The following is a 14733-nucleotide window of genomic DNA, read 5'->3' as shown; positions in this document are numbered from 1 at the left end:
GGTTATGGCAGCAGAACCCACTGTGAGAAATTCGGTGTCATTTATTAAGGGGATTGACCGCAATAGACCGCTCGTGCCTAGTGTGAATTTTTCCGAAAACATGGGTTTCTATTCTAAACATTGTAATTTAACGCTGCGAGATAAATATCTAATTTTTTGTATAGTAACAGACAAAGGTTCACACTAACTCGGTACGTTTTTGGTTTTCAATAATATGGTCATTAAAAGCTTTTACAAGTGCTTAAAGTTAATGCTTCTTGTAGGACACGTATTTACAATAGAAATTAAAAATGACCTTCGACAGGCTTTAGAAAGAAAGCTTTATCTATCGTCCTACAAAATTTCAAACCTCTGTTCCAAACATTACACTCATGATATCTAGAACCGATAAACATGTTTTTACTCTACGGCGCGTGTACTACTGAATTCCCTCAATGTATCAGCATCTATTGAGTATGTACTGTTGGTACGTGCCGAGGCAGCTTTTATAAAAGATGTAACCGAGTGGACTAATTCAAAATTTAAAACAAGGAAAACTCACTAAATTTAATAAACCCTTGTCTAAAGGTGATTATAACGATTACTTTTAATTGCGAATTTCTCCATAAATTGATGTTATTCTGATACATATTGGTTTTATTTTGGAACCTTAGAAAGTATCCCCTATGATTCCATACTAATTACCATTCCATATCCGCGATTTCTGTATTCGCGGCATACGTATGGAACGTATACCCCGCGAATGAAGAGCTTTTACTGTATTTCGTAAATTCGACTCCTTCTCTGTGCATTTGTGTCACTCTGCTTTTTGTATGTTAGCTGAAATAACTTCTTTATAGGCGATTATTGTGGCCGCAGAAACGGACGATCCAAAGTGTGACGTAAGCATTGATATTGATGGAAAAAGTTATACTAACAATAATCAGGGTCATCAACAACTGCCACCACCACCACCACCTAAAGTTTCCAAAGAGGTACCTATGTATACGGTATTTTGTGTATTATCTAAGCACACAAAAATTGCATTATAATTATTAAATTCCGGCTTAAGGGAAATATACAATGTGCATATTTAAACGGTACCCCGAGGGTGGTGCAAAGAGGTGTGGTTAAAATGAAAAATGTTTTCTAGTAATAGTTGATGGTTTTATACATTTTATTGGTCAAAGTGCATGTTCCAACTATTCACACGAAATGCTTTTTTTATATTGCTTTTATTCAAAGCTTCCTTCCAACTCTTAAAATTATTTACGTGGATATTTTAACAGCTTGAAAATTTTAACTGTACACTGGTACTGGGGTACTAACTCTAATAATAATCAATCTTTTTTTATTGGTAATTACTCGCTACTTAAGTAGGTATCCACTATTGTTGTTATTATTTTTTTTTTTTAAGGTAAGTAATGTTATTTAGTTTAATTTTTTTTGTACGTAAATAATAATTTTTACTTATGTGAATGTATGTACATATTCCAATTTATTCCATAAATAACAACGTGAAAAGTAATCAAATAAGTAACTGTTTCAAAAACACATACAATAGCAATATTACTCAAATAAATAATTAGTCAAATTTACACAGGAAAAGTTTTAAATTTTACAATTTATACCATTGTGTGTACTAGAAACTAGAAATTCAAATGAAAGTTTATACTTAAGAAAATATACTTTCTATTTTTATTGTAATAATTGTACATATATAAATACATGGTATAGATTTTTCAAAAAAAAAAAATCAAAATATATACAAATGCAAATTATTAAGTAGTACCTGTTGTTCAATATTATTTTATGTCAGTATTACATAAACTAAAATCAAAGGTTTATTCATCATCCTGAGCTATCTTCTTATTTCCTTTAAACTAGAACATCCCACATCCATAACTAATCTATTCTAGGTCTACCTGTATTCCTCTTAATAACTCCAGTTTCTGCTTCTAATATGTCTCTGAGTAGCCGTTCATGTCTAAGAAAGCACCTAAAGATTTATTAATTTATTACAAAACTGGACAAAACTAAAAGTAACCATTGACAGACATCATCAAAAAAATATGTATTTATTCTAAATTTGTGTTGTTTTCGAAATTTTTCATCGGTCTTTAGATTTTTTGTTTTCTAATTATTTAAGTTTAAGTTAAAAAAAATGGTAACGAAGCTTTTTTTTTTTTCGATAAACTATTAACCTTTTGCTTGACGTTATCCTTATTGATTACTGCTCTTTCTCGCCTAAACAAACCGCTAAATTACAGAACTAAAACATCTACAAAACTATTACGTATCAAAAACATTTTTAAATTATATTTAACATATTAATTTTTTTTATTTATTATTCAGGCCGTTCCAATCTCCAAAGACACGAAAAGTATAACGTACAGAAGCGTTGCGAAAGCTGGGGATGTCCATGTAGAAATTCTACGTGAAAATGTGGACACTTTGGCTAAAGTATTCAACTATGTTTCAAAAAAATACGCAAACAAAAGATGTCTGGGCACAAGAGAAATTAAGGCTGAAGAAGATGAACTCCAACCCAATGGAAGAGTTTTCAAAAAGGTGAGAATATTTCCTTTTGCTCGCTAGTGTTTTACATCGCATTATTGATTTTATAAATTTGAAAATATTTTTCAATTTGAACAATAATAAAAAACACGGTATAATACACACGTCTAATTTTTAAAGTGAAACTTTTTTATCGACGGTAGGAAAGAAATTTACTGGGGTATAAAACCGAAAATTGTAACGTCACGCGTCACGCGTGATGCGTTACGTGTGATCCCTGGTGGATATGTCCAAAAGAGCCATTTTAACAAGCATCAGAAACTAACATGGTAGTAGCAACCGATAATCCGAAAATTGCCATTTCGACAAATTATCAGCAGATCGCCCCATCGCAGTTTTATATGGTGCAAGCGTAACAGTTTTTAACAAAACTAAACCAATATTCCGCATTCACCTGATCGAAATGTATTTTTTTTAAAATACTACCTTAATATACAATCTAAAGAAGTTTCACTTCTTGCGCGTGTACACTAATACACCCTCGCCTCTTTTTTTATTTCCAAACACAGCAGGTTGACATTTTACGATTATATGAATATTCTTTTGTTAGATTTGAAAATGAAAAGTATTTTTAATTAGAAAGGCCTTCTAAAATTATTTGTTTCTATATGTAAAGAATCGTAGTGTTTTTAAAAATATGCCATATTTTAGTTATGGTCATATTTGTTTGCTACAAATGAATATTATATTTATTTTTTTTATTGACGATTAGTGTATTTGTTTTTGTTTTGTTTGGTGAATTAATTTATGCATGTATTAAAATTTATTGAAAAACATATAATTTCTAAAGACGAAACAACTGCGGTTAGTTTTCTAATTAAAAAAAACACTAACCCTGTGAAGCCGTCCATAAAATGTCACTTAGAACTTCACATTTTTAGACCCCTCCCTCCTTCTTCGTCAAGCGAAGTCCCGCTTTTAGCGACACCTTAATAAATATTATGTCACAAAAGCTGCCCCCCTCTATACGGTTTCCTGTAATTAAAATTTGTTAATTCTACACGAATTTTTCTCTATAAGAGATGGTCCTTCGAGAAAATGTTAAACAAAAAAATTCCAAATCATCACGTCATCTTCCCAAAACATGTTTATTTACAGGCTTTTAAGTACTTGAGAATGACATTTTATCGTAAAGAAAAATTTCAAGACCTGCCAAGGTAAAAAAAAATAAAAAATATATAAAGTTAAAACTACCAACGTCACATTTCCTTAGACCTCCCTCCCTCTTGTCATTCATCGTTACGCTAAACAATACCCTTCCCTCCCCTTCATTTGCGAACGCATTTTTTTAAACGGCCCTGTCTGGCCTTTATTCTACACTTCAAAGAGCAAATGAAAGAAATGGAAACTTTTAATTCATAAATACACAAATAATGATAGTATAGGTTTTTGTTTTATAGTAGGTACATTTTATGATTTGAAGAAAATATTAATGAATTTTGTTTTCATAGTACGATTTGGGCGACTACATCTGGAAAACTTTTGCCGAAGTTTACGTGCTGGCCACAAATTTTGGCAAAGGTCTCAGAGAACTAGGGAATTCACCCAAGAAAAGTATTGTCATTTTTGCAGAAAGTAGGGAAGAATGGATGATCGCTGCACAAGGATTATTTCAGCAGAATATTCCAGGTAATGTATAACAAGAATTTAACCATAAAACTAACTCACCTTACGCATAAGTGTGTTTTTGTATTCAGTAGTTGTCATTTACTTTTATTGCTACACTTTAAAAAATCTATTGCAAGTTTTGTAAATTACAGACTTATTTATTTCAGTTGTAACTATTTACGCAACCCTTGGCGACGATGCCATCGCACACGGTATAAATGAGACTGAAGTAACCACTGTTATTACCAGTTTCAGTTTAATGCCCAAGTTCAAAAATATATTACACAAAACTCCTAATGTTAGCACTGTAATTTATATGGAAGACCAGTTGAAAAAACTGGATCACAACGGCTACAAAGAAAACGTAGAAATTTTCAAATTTTCCGAGGTTATCCAAAAAGGATCCACATCAAAAATTGGTAAGTTTTTGTTTCTCATTTAAATAAACATCTTTTACAAAACGCTATAATCGAGTTATAAGTTTTACTAAAAAGCTCTGTCAATGGGTAGTATGCATAAAGTTGATGAGTGCTTACTATAGTGCACACTTAAAGTAGCCACTCCATTCGAAGTACATAAAAATATAAGTAGAATCTCAAAAATGTGAGTGCCTGCTCCCTTTTCTTGAGAATTTACTCTCTCCTTGAATACTGACTCAGGTTTTTAAATGCATAGATGAGTGTATATTCTCGCAGCACTAAATACCTATTTTTAAAAAAATATATGCGCGATTCTGCATACAAAAATCCGAGTCGATACTCAAAGCAAGAGGAGATGCTTAGTAAGAGAGTGAGCAGCACACTCACATTTTTATTCACTTTACACTGGCTAATTTAAAAATGTATGACTACACTAAGCATTCATTTTCATGGATACAATCCTATGATCACTGTCAATATAGTCCACACTCTCATTTCCATTATTATTAGAAAACAATCCTCCTCGAACTGACGACATTGCCATCATCATGTATACCAGTGGATCAACAGGAGTTCCCAAAGGTGTTATTTTGCTCCACTGTAACTTAATCTCCACTCTCAAGCAATTTTGTGATGCTGTAAAAATATATCACACCGATGTACTAATTGGATTCTTGCCATTAGCTCATGTATTCGAATTGTTGGTTGAGAGCTTGTGTCTTTTAGTGGGTGTACCTATAGGATATTCCAGTGCTTTAACCATGTTAGATAGCTCAAGTAAAATAAAAAAAGGCACCAAAGGAGATGCTTCGGTATTACAACCTACGTGCATGACTAGCGTTCCAGTAAGTTTTGACTACACCATTGTTTGTTTCTTTTTTCTTTTTTTCAATATAAGTAAATAAATAAATAAACAATATCAAACAGATCATCGATAATACTTAAACCTGTACTTATTATTAACATCATCATTGAAGTTTTTGGCATTGAAAATTTCTGTGAATATTACTTTTGGTTATAAATGATTAAATAAATTAGCCAAAAAGGACACCCTAATCACCTCAGAACTTATTCACCGCGGACACGTCCTTCGTCCACTTCTAATGCAATGTCCTTAGTGTATAAGTTTTGTGGTAATTAGCGTGAGCCGTTTTTGGTATATTTATTTATTTATTCCTTCACCACAGCCTTCATTTTCTACTGCAAATTATTACCTTTTAGTAATGTAACAATTTTCTACTTTACTAGTTGATTATAAAAATTGTAATTAATTTGAAACTTTGGTTTCTTACAGCTAATTTTGGATAGAATATCAAAAGGAATTCAAGAAAAAGTTAGTAAAAGTTCACCGATTGCAAAAGCAGTGTTCAAATTTGCGTATGATTACAAATTGCGTTGGATCCGTAGAGGATACCAAACGCCCTTAATAGATCGGTAAGATTTTAATTTATAAAGTTAATCGCAACATCTTCTTGTTTTGTTTTTAATCGCACTATTAAATTTCCAGTAGCACAATTATAAACATTCATTAGAACATCCTGTAAACTCTAAATTAAATATTGTTGTCCTTAAAGGAGGCATTTAACAAAAAAATAACTTATAATAACTTTTAACTGTGTTAAATGAGTCAAGAATTTTTTTGTCATTGTAAAACACTTAGTGAGACATAAATAGTCACAAATATCTGAAATCAATTTCTTGATTCGTTCTATAATGTTGTTATGTGTATTTAAAAGAAGACTAAATATACTAATTGTAAAAAATTTTTAGATTAATTTTCAGAAAAGTTAGAGAATTAGTTGGGGGTAGAGTGAGGCTAGTCGTTAGTGGGGGTGCACCACTGTCACCTGATACTCACGAACAAATTAAGGTTTGCCTATGTGTGCAAGTTATCCAGGGTTATGGACTTACAGAAACAACTTCTTGTGCCGTTGTAATGGATTGTAAGTAATCGTGATTATTATTTTGTATAACATTACAAAACAAAATTGAGAAAGGTAAAATAATAGTACTTCTCAATTAGTTATTTTACTTAAAACGACCCTACATTTTTAATCATGTGGACAGTACTACTCTGAACTTTTTCAATGTTTTTTATTTTTCTCAACATATAGGTAAACGAAATTCTCTTTTGATACGTCGAATACGTGTGACTGCTAATTACGTGTACTCAGCAAAATTTTTCCTAATTCATGTAAGCAATGGCCGATTTGATTTGCATAGCAAAATCGTGTTTTAATACATGTATTAAAATATATATACAATACAGTTTTACTCATGAAAATTTTGACGGATATGTGAAGTAAACAAACATGCAAATTAAACAGATTAGCGGCTAAGGAGACTATCAGCAATTAAAACGAACTTCTCCGAATGTACTAAACCACAAAGTCTCCTTTGCTCTGCTTAAATGGCATCTAAACGGAAAAAAGGAACAATCAAAAAGGATTCAAACAAACTGTAATATGTTCTACAAAAACGTTTTTGGGCGTGAAAAAGCGTAATAAAACGTTTAAAAAATGTTATTTGGTGTTTTTTGTTAACTGTTTAATTAAACTTATTATTTATAGATGCCTACATCATTTTTTAGTTTTAAAAAATCTTTTAATTCATTTTTGTTTTTTTACAGCTGATGATATGAGCGTCGGAAGAGCTGGTGCTCCTACAACATTATGCGATGTAAAATTAGTCAATTGGGATGAAGGTAACTACCGAATTTCAGATAAACCATATCCAAGGGGAGAAGTCGTCATTGGTGGTGATCACGTGAGTCCCGGTTATTACAAATTACCCGAAAAAACAAAAGACGACTTTTTTGAAGCGGATGGCAAGAGGTGGTTCAAAACTGGAGACATTTGTGAAATGCACGAAGACGGAAGCATGAAAATAATTGGTAAGTGCCATTCAATTTAAAATATTCACTTTCCTTTATACAAAATGCCTAAGAACAGTTTAGGTTCTTGGTCAGTAATTTATCGAAACTTTCCGACGTGGATTACGATTGAAAACTTATTTGTTCTCATCAGCACCACATAGGCAGTCTCGACATATTACCGACCAATCAACAGACAGTATATTAAAACAGGGTTAAAAGCAGTTCTGATGTAAAAAGCCTCACGAATTTTTTAAACATATTTGCTTGTGTTTTGATGTTTTTTTTTATCTACAAACGTTTTCTATTTTTTTTATATATTTTCTTTTTTTAACTTTTATTCAGTAGAAAGTAGACTGTTAACTTCTTTTACTGTCCTTTTCTCTTCATATCTAATGCATATTCCTTTTACTTTCTAATCAGTTTTTACTTTTTTCGATCATTAGGCTGTTCTGTAAATGTATCTTGTATCCTCTCCAGTTATTTTCTTTTTGTCCATTCCCATATATTATACAGGTTATTTCAATCACTAAAGGATGTTTGTTCAATGATTTCACTTTATTTAATTTCAGATCGTAAAAAAGATCTGGTAAAATTACAAGCAGGCGAATACGTATCACTTGGAAAAGTAGAAACTGAATTGAAAACTTGTCCCATTGTAGACAACATTTGCGTATATGGCGATTCTTCAAAACACTACTGTGTTGCTCTCGTTGTACCTAATCAGTCGCATTTAATAGAACTTGCAGCTAAAGTAGGTATTACAGAAAAATCATTTGAAGAATTATGTTCTTTGCCAGAAATGGAAAAGGCCGTACTCAAGGAATTGGAAGAACACGGAAGAAAATGTAAGTTTATTTACTGTGTTGTAGTTATTAAAATTGCCCGTATTCTGGACTTCCATCCTTCCGTACACGTAATACATTTTATCCTTCTTTTAAAAGTAGAGCCGGAGTATGTAAAAAAAAATTTAAAATCATCATTTTCATCAAAAAGTTTAACCATGGTACATTCTCAGTAATTACAAAAAATTAAAAAAAGAAATTTTGTATCTTACGTTATTCATATCAGCTTTTGTACATAATTTCAGTTATTTAGGAAAATATCTTAACTATCAAAGATGAGCATAACATTTTTTGAAAATTATCCGTGATACATAACATTTCAAAAGAACACTAATATGGTAATTGCCCTAAGACTTATGATCATAGTTCACCCTAAAATTTTAATTTTAGAATTAAAACTAAAATTTAAAAATTTTCTAATTTAAAATGGCCATTTTCCAATAAAAAAGAAACCACATTCACTATAAACTAATGTACTTATAAAAAAATGTGTTATGGTCATAATTTGCTCATCATACAAGTCCTATACTTTAATGACTTAGCAGCGTGAACGTTGGTTCGATTCAGGGTCCATCTGCCATGGTCGAAATTTTCCTGCGGTTTCCTTGGATCATATAAGGAAAATACTGGGATAGTAACAATATTTCACAGATAAATTTTCCTTTTCTTCTGTCTTCATTTTGTCCACCTCATCTGTCTCTCCCTAACTATCACTACCCACTTTTCACAATTCCTAAAAGGAGACTGAAGCGGGCCTTCTGCATACTCTTCAGTTTTACGCTTATGTAGTACGAACGAACTGCCCGCCCATTAGCATTAGTAGCTGGTGAGAATAAACCGTGCAAAAAAGTAATTGTTATGTCATTAATTTTCAAACGGTTAATTCAACATAGCGTAATTTTTGAATTTAATACTAAACAATTATTTTAGGTAAACTAGAGAAATTTGAAATACCAGCAGCCGTAAAATTAGTAAAAGAAGTGTGGTCTCCTGACATGGGTCTTGTAACAGCTGCTTTTAAATTAAAAAGGAAAGATATTCAGGAAAGATATCAGCATGAAATTAACAGAATGTATGCTTCCTGAAACATACTTTATCGTAAACAAAGTAACAATAAGGTATAATGTAATTAGAAAGACTTGCATTTTGTATATAAGAATAAGACTTCTACACTAAACTGTATGTACGTATTGTAATTATTTAAAAATTGGCATAGATGAACATACTACTATTTAATACTCAGATTTTAACAAAATTTTTGAATTATGTACATAGTTTGGTCACTTTTAAAATGACGGTTTTTCTATATCTTTTGTAAATTATTTATATGCGCCGCGGGTCTCTTTGATAATTAAGTATAATTTAAGAGTGACTATGCAGTCTTTTCTTTTTGTTTTCGTTGAACGGAAACTGTTTTTAGCATGTGCATAGAGTGTGGTTATTGGAAATGTACTTAATGGATTTTGAATTGTTATTTACTTATAGATTCACTGAGAATTTTTAAATTGTTAAAAAAAATGTAGATCGTAAATAATGAAAATGGTGCTCTAAAGAACAAATATAATTCCAGTAAGTGGAATACATTCTGTATCTCGATGTACAAAGTAGAACTTGTATGTGTATTAAAAAACTGTTTATAGTTTGAAGTCTGCATGGCAGATACAAACTTTGTTGAATAAAATGCATGTAAAATATATTTGTGCAATAAAGTCTTTTTTTAAACAAATTTAAAAATAAATGTGTAATAGACTTATAGTTACTGAATATACTCAAATTATAAACTCAGTGCTACCCCAAAANAAAAAAATTAAGATGTTTATATTAAAAGGCCTCAACCTTAAGATAAAAGTGCAAATAATTAACACACATTTGAATATCGATTATTGTATATCTTTTTACAAAAACATTACACAAATTTTGGACACCATTTGTCGTGGGGCATTTATCGTAGCAGTCTTCTTTCACTTTAGAATGTTATAACTGAAGGACGTACGTTATAAAGTTGTATTTACAAAATTGTTTGTGTTTTCCAAATCTACTAACTCGTTTAACAACAATTATATTTTTTTACTTTTTACTGAATTATTATTCCCTATTTGATTTTATAATTATTATTTAATTGAAGAAAGTTATGGTTCTTAATATTTCAAAAGATAGTCTTTGAGATGTAACTAATATCAAATTGTTTCAGCAAGTTGACAGAGGACTCGAAATCTGCAGAAGTGCATTGCCATTAATGTCTCCCCCCCTGAACTGTGTAGTATTTTTGGGAGAGGTGAGGAACCCTTATTTATTCCATACGAGCAGAATTTACAGCATACGTTGTGCGAATGTGACAGCTGATATAAATAATCCTCTGATTACATGAAGCGTAATTGTGCGTTAATTAGAAAATTGTTTCGAGTAATGGAAAAAATTCAGTGTCTATACTTACGGTAAGTGAAATTTATCTTTATATTCACACGTGTGAATCTGGTTCGAAATATGTATCATAATTGTGCATCCATTAATTCTTTAAAAAGAAGGAAAATTGTTTCAGGTACCGGTGGATATTAAATGTCAATTTAATCAAAAATTAGTAAAGATATGGTAAATATGATAATTTAATTGGCGCCAACTGATTGCGCGTCATTTGTACTCAAAGATTTAGCTATTATGGTATGCTGTATTTATTTTTATATTCATTATTAGTAATGATTACGGTAAAACTTCCAAACTGTGACGTGTGTAATCTACAAATATTAATTTGCTTAAAAAAAACGTTAAAAAGGCCTTCCGCCGAATTTTTTCATAATTAGGCCATTTTACGTCATTTCCACCAAAAAAAGTTTCGAAAAAGCCGCGATTCGGAAGTTTTACCAATAATACTTCTAGTTTTTCAATACCATTACTACGAATCATATAATTATCTATAATTCACAAACTGCGCAAGCGTATTAGTAATATCAATAAAAATTAAGTATATGTAATTATTACTAATTAAATAATATAAAGAAAAAATCCGTTTACCATATTAGATCAGTCTTCAAGCACAAATGACGCGCAAACGTTCGGCATCAATTAAATTATGATATCTTCAGTAATTTTTGAATAAGTCAACATTGAACTTCCACCTGCACCAGAAACAATTTTGCTTTTTTCTAAGAAAACTAATTAACGCACAATTAAACTACTTACATATTTAGAACCCGCAAACAATCCAATTTATTCGTAAAGTTGAATGAGAGGATTATTTATATCACATGACTATTTATGGCATACTTTATCTACGTTAATAACTGTTTATGGTTGTAAAGTATAGACATCTAGTGACGGCATTGCGAACCAGCATTGCCAAGAGTAGTTGATATAACATTCCTGTATCTGATCACGATAAATATATATCACTTACTTAGTTATTAAACGAACGTTTTAATTAAGGAAACCCAATATTACATGGTGTCAGAAGTGGGATAAAGCGTCAATAAACAGGAAAAAGTGAGAAAGTTGTGAAATGGCCACGAACGACGCAGTATCAGGAATAAAGCCGCCAGCTAACCTACAAATCGACTCGGACAAATCAACGAGCTGGAAAAAGTGGTTACAACAATTTGAGTGGTATGCCACTGCTATCCAACTAGATAAAAAGCCAGCCGAGGTCCAGGCAGCAACATTTATGGCTGTGATAGGCCCAGATGCGATCGAAATTTACAATAGTTTCAATCTCAGCGAGGTGGAAACAGATAACCTACAAGTTATCAAAGATAGGTTTAAAGAGTATTTTGCACCAAAAACAAACATATCTTTTGAAAGATATATATTTTTCAAGATTGAACAAAATGAAGATGAACAATTCAATGAGTTTTTGACTAGAATAAAAACCCAAGCAGGAAAATGTGAATTTGACAACTTATGCGATGAAATGCTGAAAGACAAGATAGTATTCGGAATTAGATCTAATCAAGTAAGAGAGAAATTACTAACAGAAGACAAACTAGATTTGATGAAAGCGGTAAATATCTGCAGAACAAGTGAACAAGCTTCCAAACAACTGGATGAGTTTGAAAGTAAAAGTAAAACGGAAAGAGTGTCAGCAGTGAAAAACAAAGATGCCAGAAAAGAAGAAAACAAGAACTTTGACTGCAGAAGATGTGGTACAAACCATAAACGCCGAGAGTGCCCAGCTTTTAACAAACCATGCACAAAATGCAATAGAAATGGTCACTTTGCAAATATGTGCAGGACTACAAAGAAATATGATACTAAACGGAAAAATAGAGTGAATGTACTAGAAGAAAGCTCAAATTCTGAAGATGACGTATACATATCTGCTATAAGTACTGGAGAAAAGAAAAACTGGACAGAAAAGATTCAGGTTGACAACGTGAAGTTTACAGTTAAACTAGATACAGGCGAAGAATGTAATGTATTACCAAGACACTTGATGGACAAAACAAAAGCAAGTCTGAAGTCAAGCCGAACAAGAAATCTGATAAGTTACACAGATGACAAAATGACAGTGTTAGGTGAAGTAGAGCTAGTATGTAAATTAAAAAACGAAGAAACAAAAATTGTTTTCAAAGTAGTTCAAGAAAAAGTTACACCAATCTTAGGACTTGATACCTGCGAAAAATTGGGACTTATTGCACGAGTCAAAACATTGAAGGAAAGTCAATGTACAGATGACATATTCGAAGGCTTAGGCTGCTATAAAGGTTACGAGTATGATATCGATCTGATTGAGAACCCAAAATTCGAAATAAAGCCGTCAAGAAGAATTCCACATGCTTTAAGAGATGAAGTTAAGCAAGAACTTGACAGAATGGTGAAGTTAGATGTAATAAAACCAGAAACAGAGCCTACCCCTGCTGTGAGTCCTATGGTAGTTGTCAGACAAAAAGATAAAATGAGAATTTGCATAGATCCATCAAACGTAAACAAAAATATCCTGAGACGTCATTTTCCACTTACCACTATAGAAGAAATTTCAGCTGATATCAAAGGTTCTAAATTCTTCGCATTATTAGATTGCACAAAGGGATTCTGGCAAATAAAACTTTCAGAAAAAACACAAAAAATATTAACATTCGCTACCCCATGGGGAAGATATTCCTTCAAGAGACTCCCGTTTGGTGTATCATCAGCACCTGAGATATTCCAAGAAATATTGACAAACTTGCTCAGCAAATTTAAAAACGTGAGGGTATCTATCGATGACATATTTATACATGCAAGAAGTAGCGAAGAACTAGGCAAAACCGTAGGCGAAGTAATAGAAGTGATGAAAAACTCAGGCTTTAAACTTAATAAAAGCAAATGCATTTTTGAAGCAAAGAGAATAAAATTTCTAGGTCACATTGTTTCAGCCAACGGACTAGAAGCAGACCCGGACAAAGTAGAGGCCATACAAGCAATGAAAACTCCAACAAATAAAACAGAGTTACAGAGACTACTAGGGATGATTACATATCTAAATAAATTTATCCCCAATATGTCAGATTTAACAAATCCACTAAGAGATTTGTTACACAAAAATACAAGCTTTACATGGGATTTTTATCATAAAGAGGCGTTCAAAAAAATAAAGCAACTACTACAGAGTCCTCCAGTACTGAGACTATATGATGTTAACAAACCTGTAACTTTAACAGTAGATGCAAGTTCCAAAAATCTTGGAGCTGCACTCCTTCAAGAAGGACAACCAATAGCCTATGGAGCAAGAGCATTGACAAAATCCGAACAGAACTATCCTCAAATTGAAAAAGAAGCCCTAGCTATACTGTTTGGATGCAACAAATTTCATGAATATGTATATGGTAAGGAACTGACAGTAGAGTCAGACCACAAACCACTCGAAACGATTTTCAAGAAGAATATACAGTCGGCTCCAGCAAGGTTACAACGCATAATGTTTAATCTTGCACCATACTCACCGAAAGTAACATTTAAAAAAGGCACAGAAATACCGTTAGCAGACTTTCTTAGTCGAGACTGTGATGCAACTAATCTGAAATACGAACCAGAAGAAAATTTGAAAGTCGCAGTAATACTACCTATGTCGATAGATGCTAAAGAAGAAATAGTCATTGCTACAAAAGAAGACACACATTTACAGTTACTACTTAAGGTAATAATGCAAGGATTTCCCGAAAANTACTGAGACTATATGATGTTAACAAACCTGTAACTTTAACAGTAGATGCAAGTTCCAAAAATCTTGGAGCTGCACTCCTTCAAGAAGGACAACCAATAGCCTATGGAGCAAGAGCATTGACAAAATCCGAACAGAACTATCCTCAAATTGAAAAAGAATGCTGTTTGGATGCAAGAAATTTCATGAATATGTATATGGTAAGGAACTGACAGTAGAATCAGACCCCAAACCACTCGAAACGATTTTCAAGAAGAATATACAGTCGGCTCCAGTAAGGTTACAACGCATAATGTTTAATCT

The 14733-nt window shown here is 32.1% G+C and overlaps 2 protein-coding genes across 8 annotated transcripts in view; both read left to right on the top strand.

Moving 5' to 3' along the window:
- LOC108736587 (long-chain-fatty-acid--CoA ligase 4) overlaps nt 1–10026 on the top strand; it is a 69142-nt gene extending 59116 nt beyond the window's left edge. For 6 of the 7 annotated variants that reach the window (XM_018469057.2, XM_018469053.2, XM_018469056.2 and 3 more), the window contains 10 exons: nt 840–974; nt 2335–2550; nt 4008–4185; nt 4332–4583; nt 5094–5428; nt 5878–6017; nt 6354–6526; nt 7213–7476; nt 8028–8303; nt 9231–10026. In XM_018469057.2, the coding sequence (XP_018324559.1) occupies nt 840–974; nt 2335–2550; nt 4008–4185; nt 4332–4583; nt 5094–5428; nt 5878–6017; nt 6354–6526; nt 7213–7476; nt 8028–8303; nt 9231–9385 (2124 nt within the window). In that variant the 3' untranslated portion in view covers nt 9386–10026. The remainder of the gene's footprint in view (nt 1–839; nt 975–2334; nt 2551–4007; nt 4186–4331; nt 4584–5093; nt 5429–5877; nt 6018–6353; nt 6527–7212; nt 7477–8027; nt 8304–9230) is intronic. The other variant, XM_018469059.2, reaches the window with a different exon arrangement.
- Nucleotides 10027–10804: 778 nt separating this feature from the next.
- Nucleotides 10805–14657, top strand: LOC112905533 (uncharacterized protein K02A2.6-like). The gene is made up of 2 exons (XM_025978140.1): nt 10805–13933; nt 14479–14657. Exons 1-2 carry the CDS (start codon nt 11794–11796, stop codon nt 14640–14642), a joined length of 2304 nt encoding a protein of 767 aa, XP_025833925.1. The 5' UTR covers nt 10805–11793; the 3' UTR covers nt 14643–14657.
- The last annotated feature ends 76 nt before the right edge of the window (nt 14658–14733 follow it).

Source organism: Agrilus planipennis, unplaced genomic scaffold (assembly GCF_000699045.2).
Source record: "Agrilus planipennis isolate EAB-ADULT unplaced genomic scaffold, Apla_2.0 scaffold108, whole genome shotgun sequence".
NCBI lineage: Eukaryota > Metazoa > Arthropoda > Insecta > Coleoptera > Buprestidae > Agrilus > Agrilus planipennis.
The sequence above is the reverse complement of the archived record's forward strand: the minus strand, read 5'-3'. Positions and strand labels throughout refer to the sequence as shown.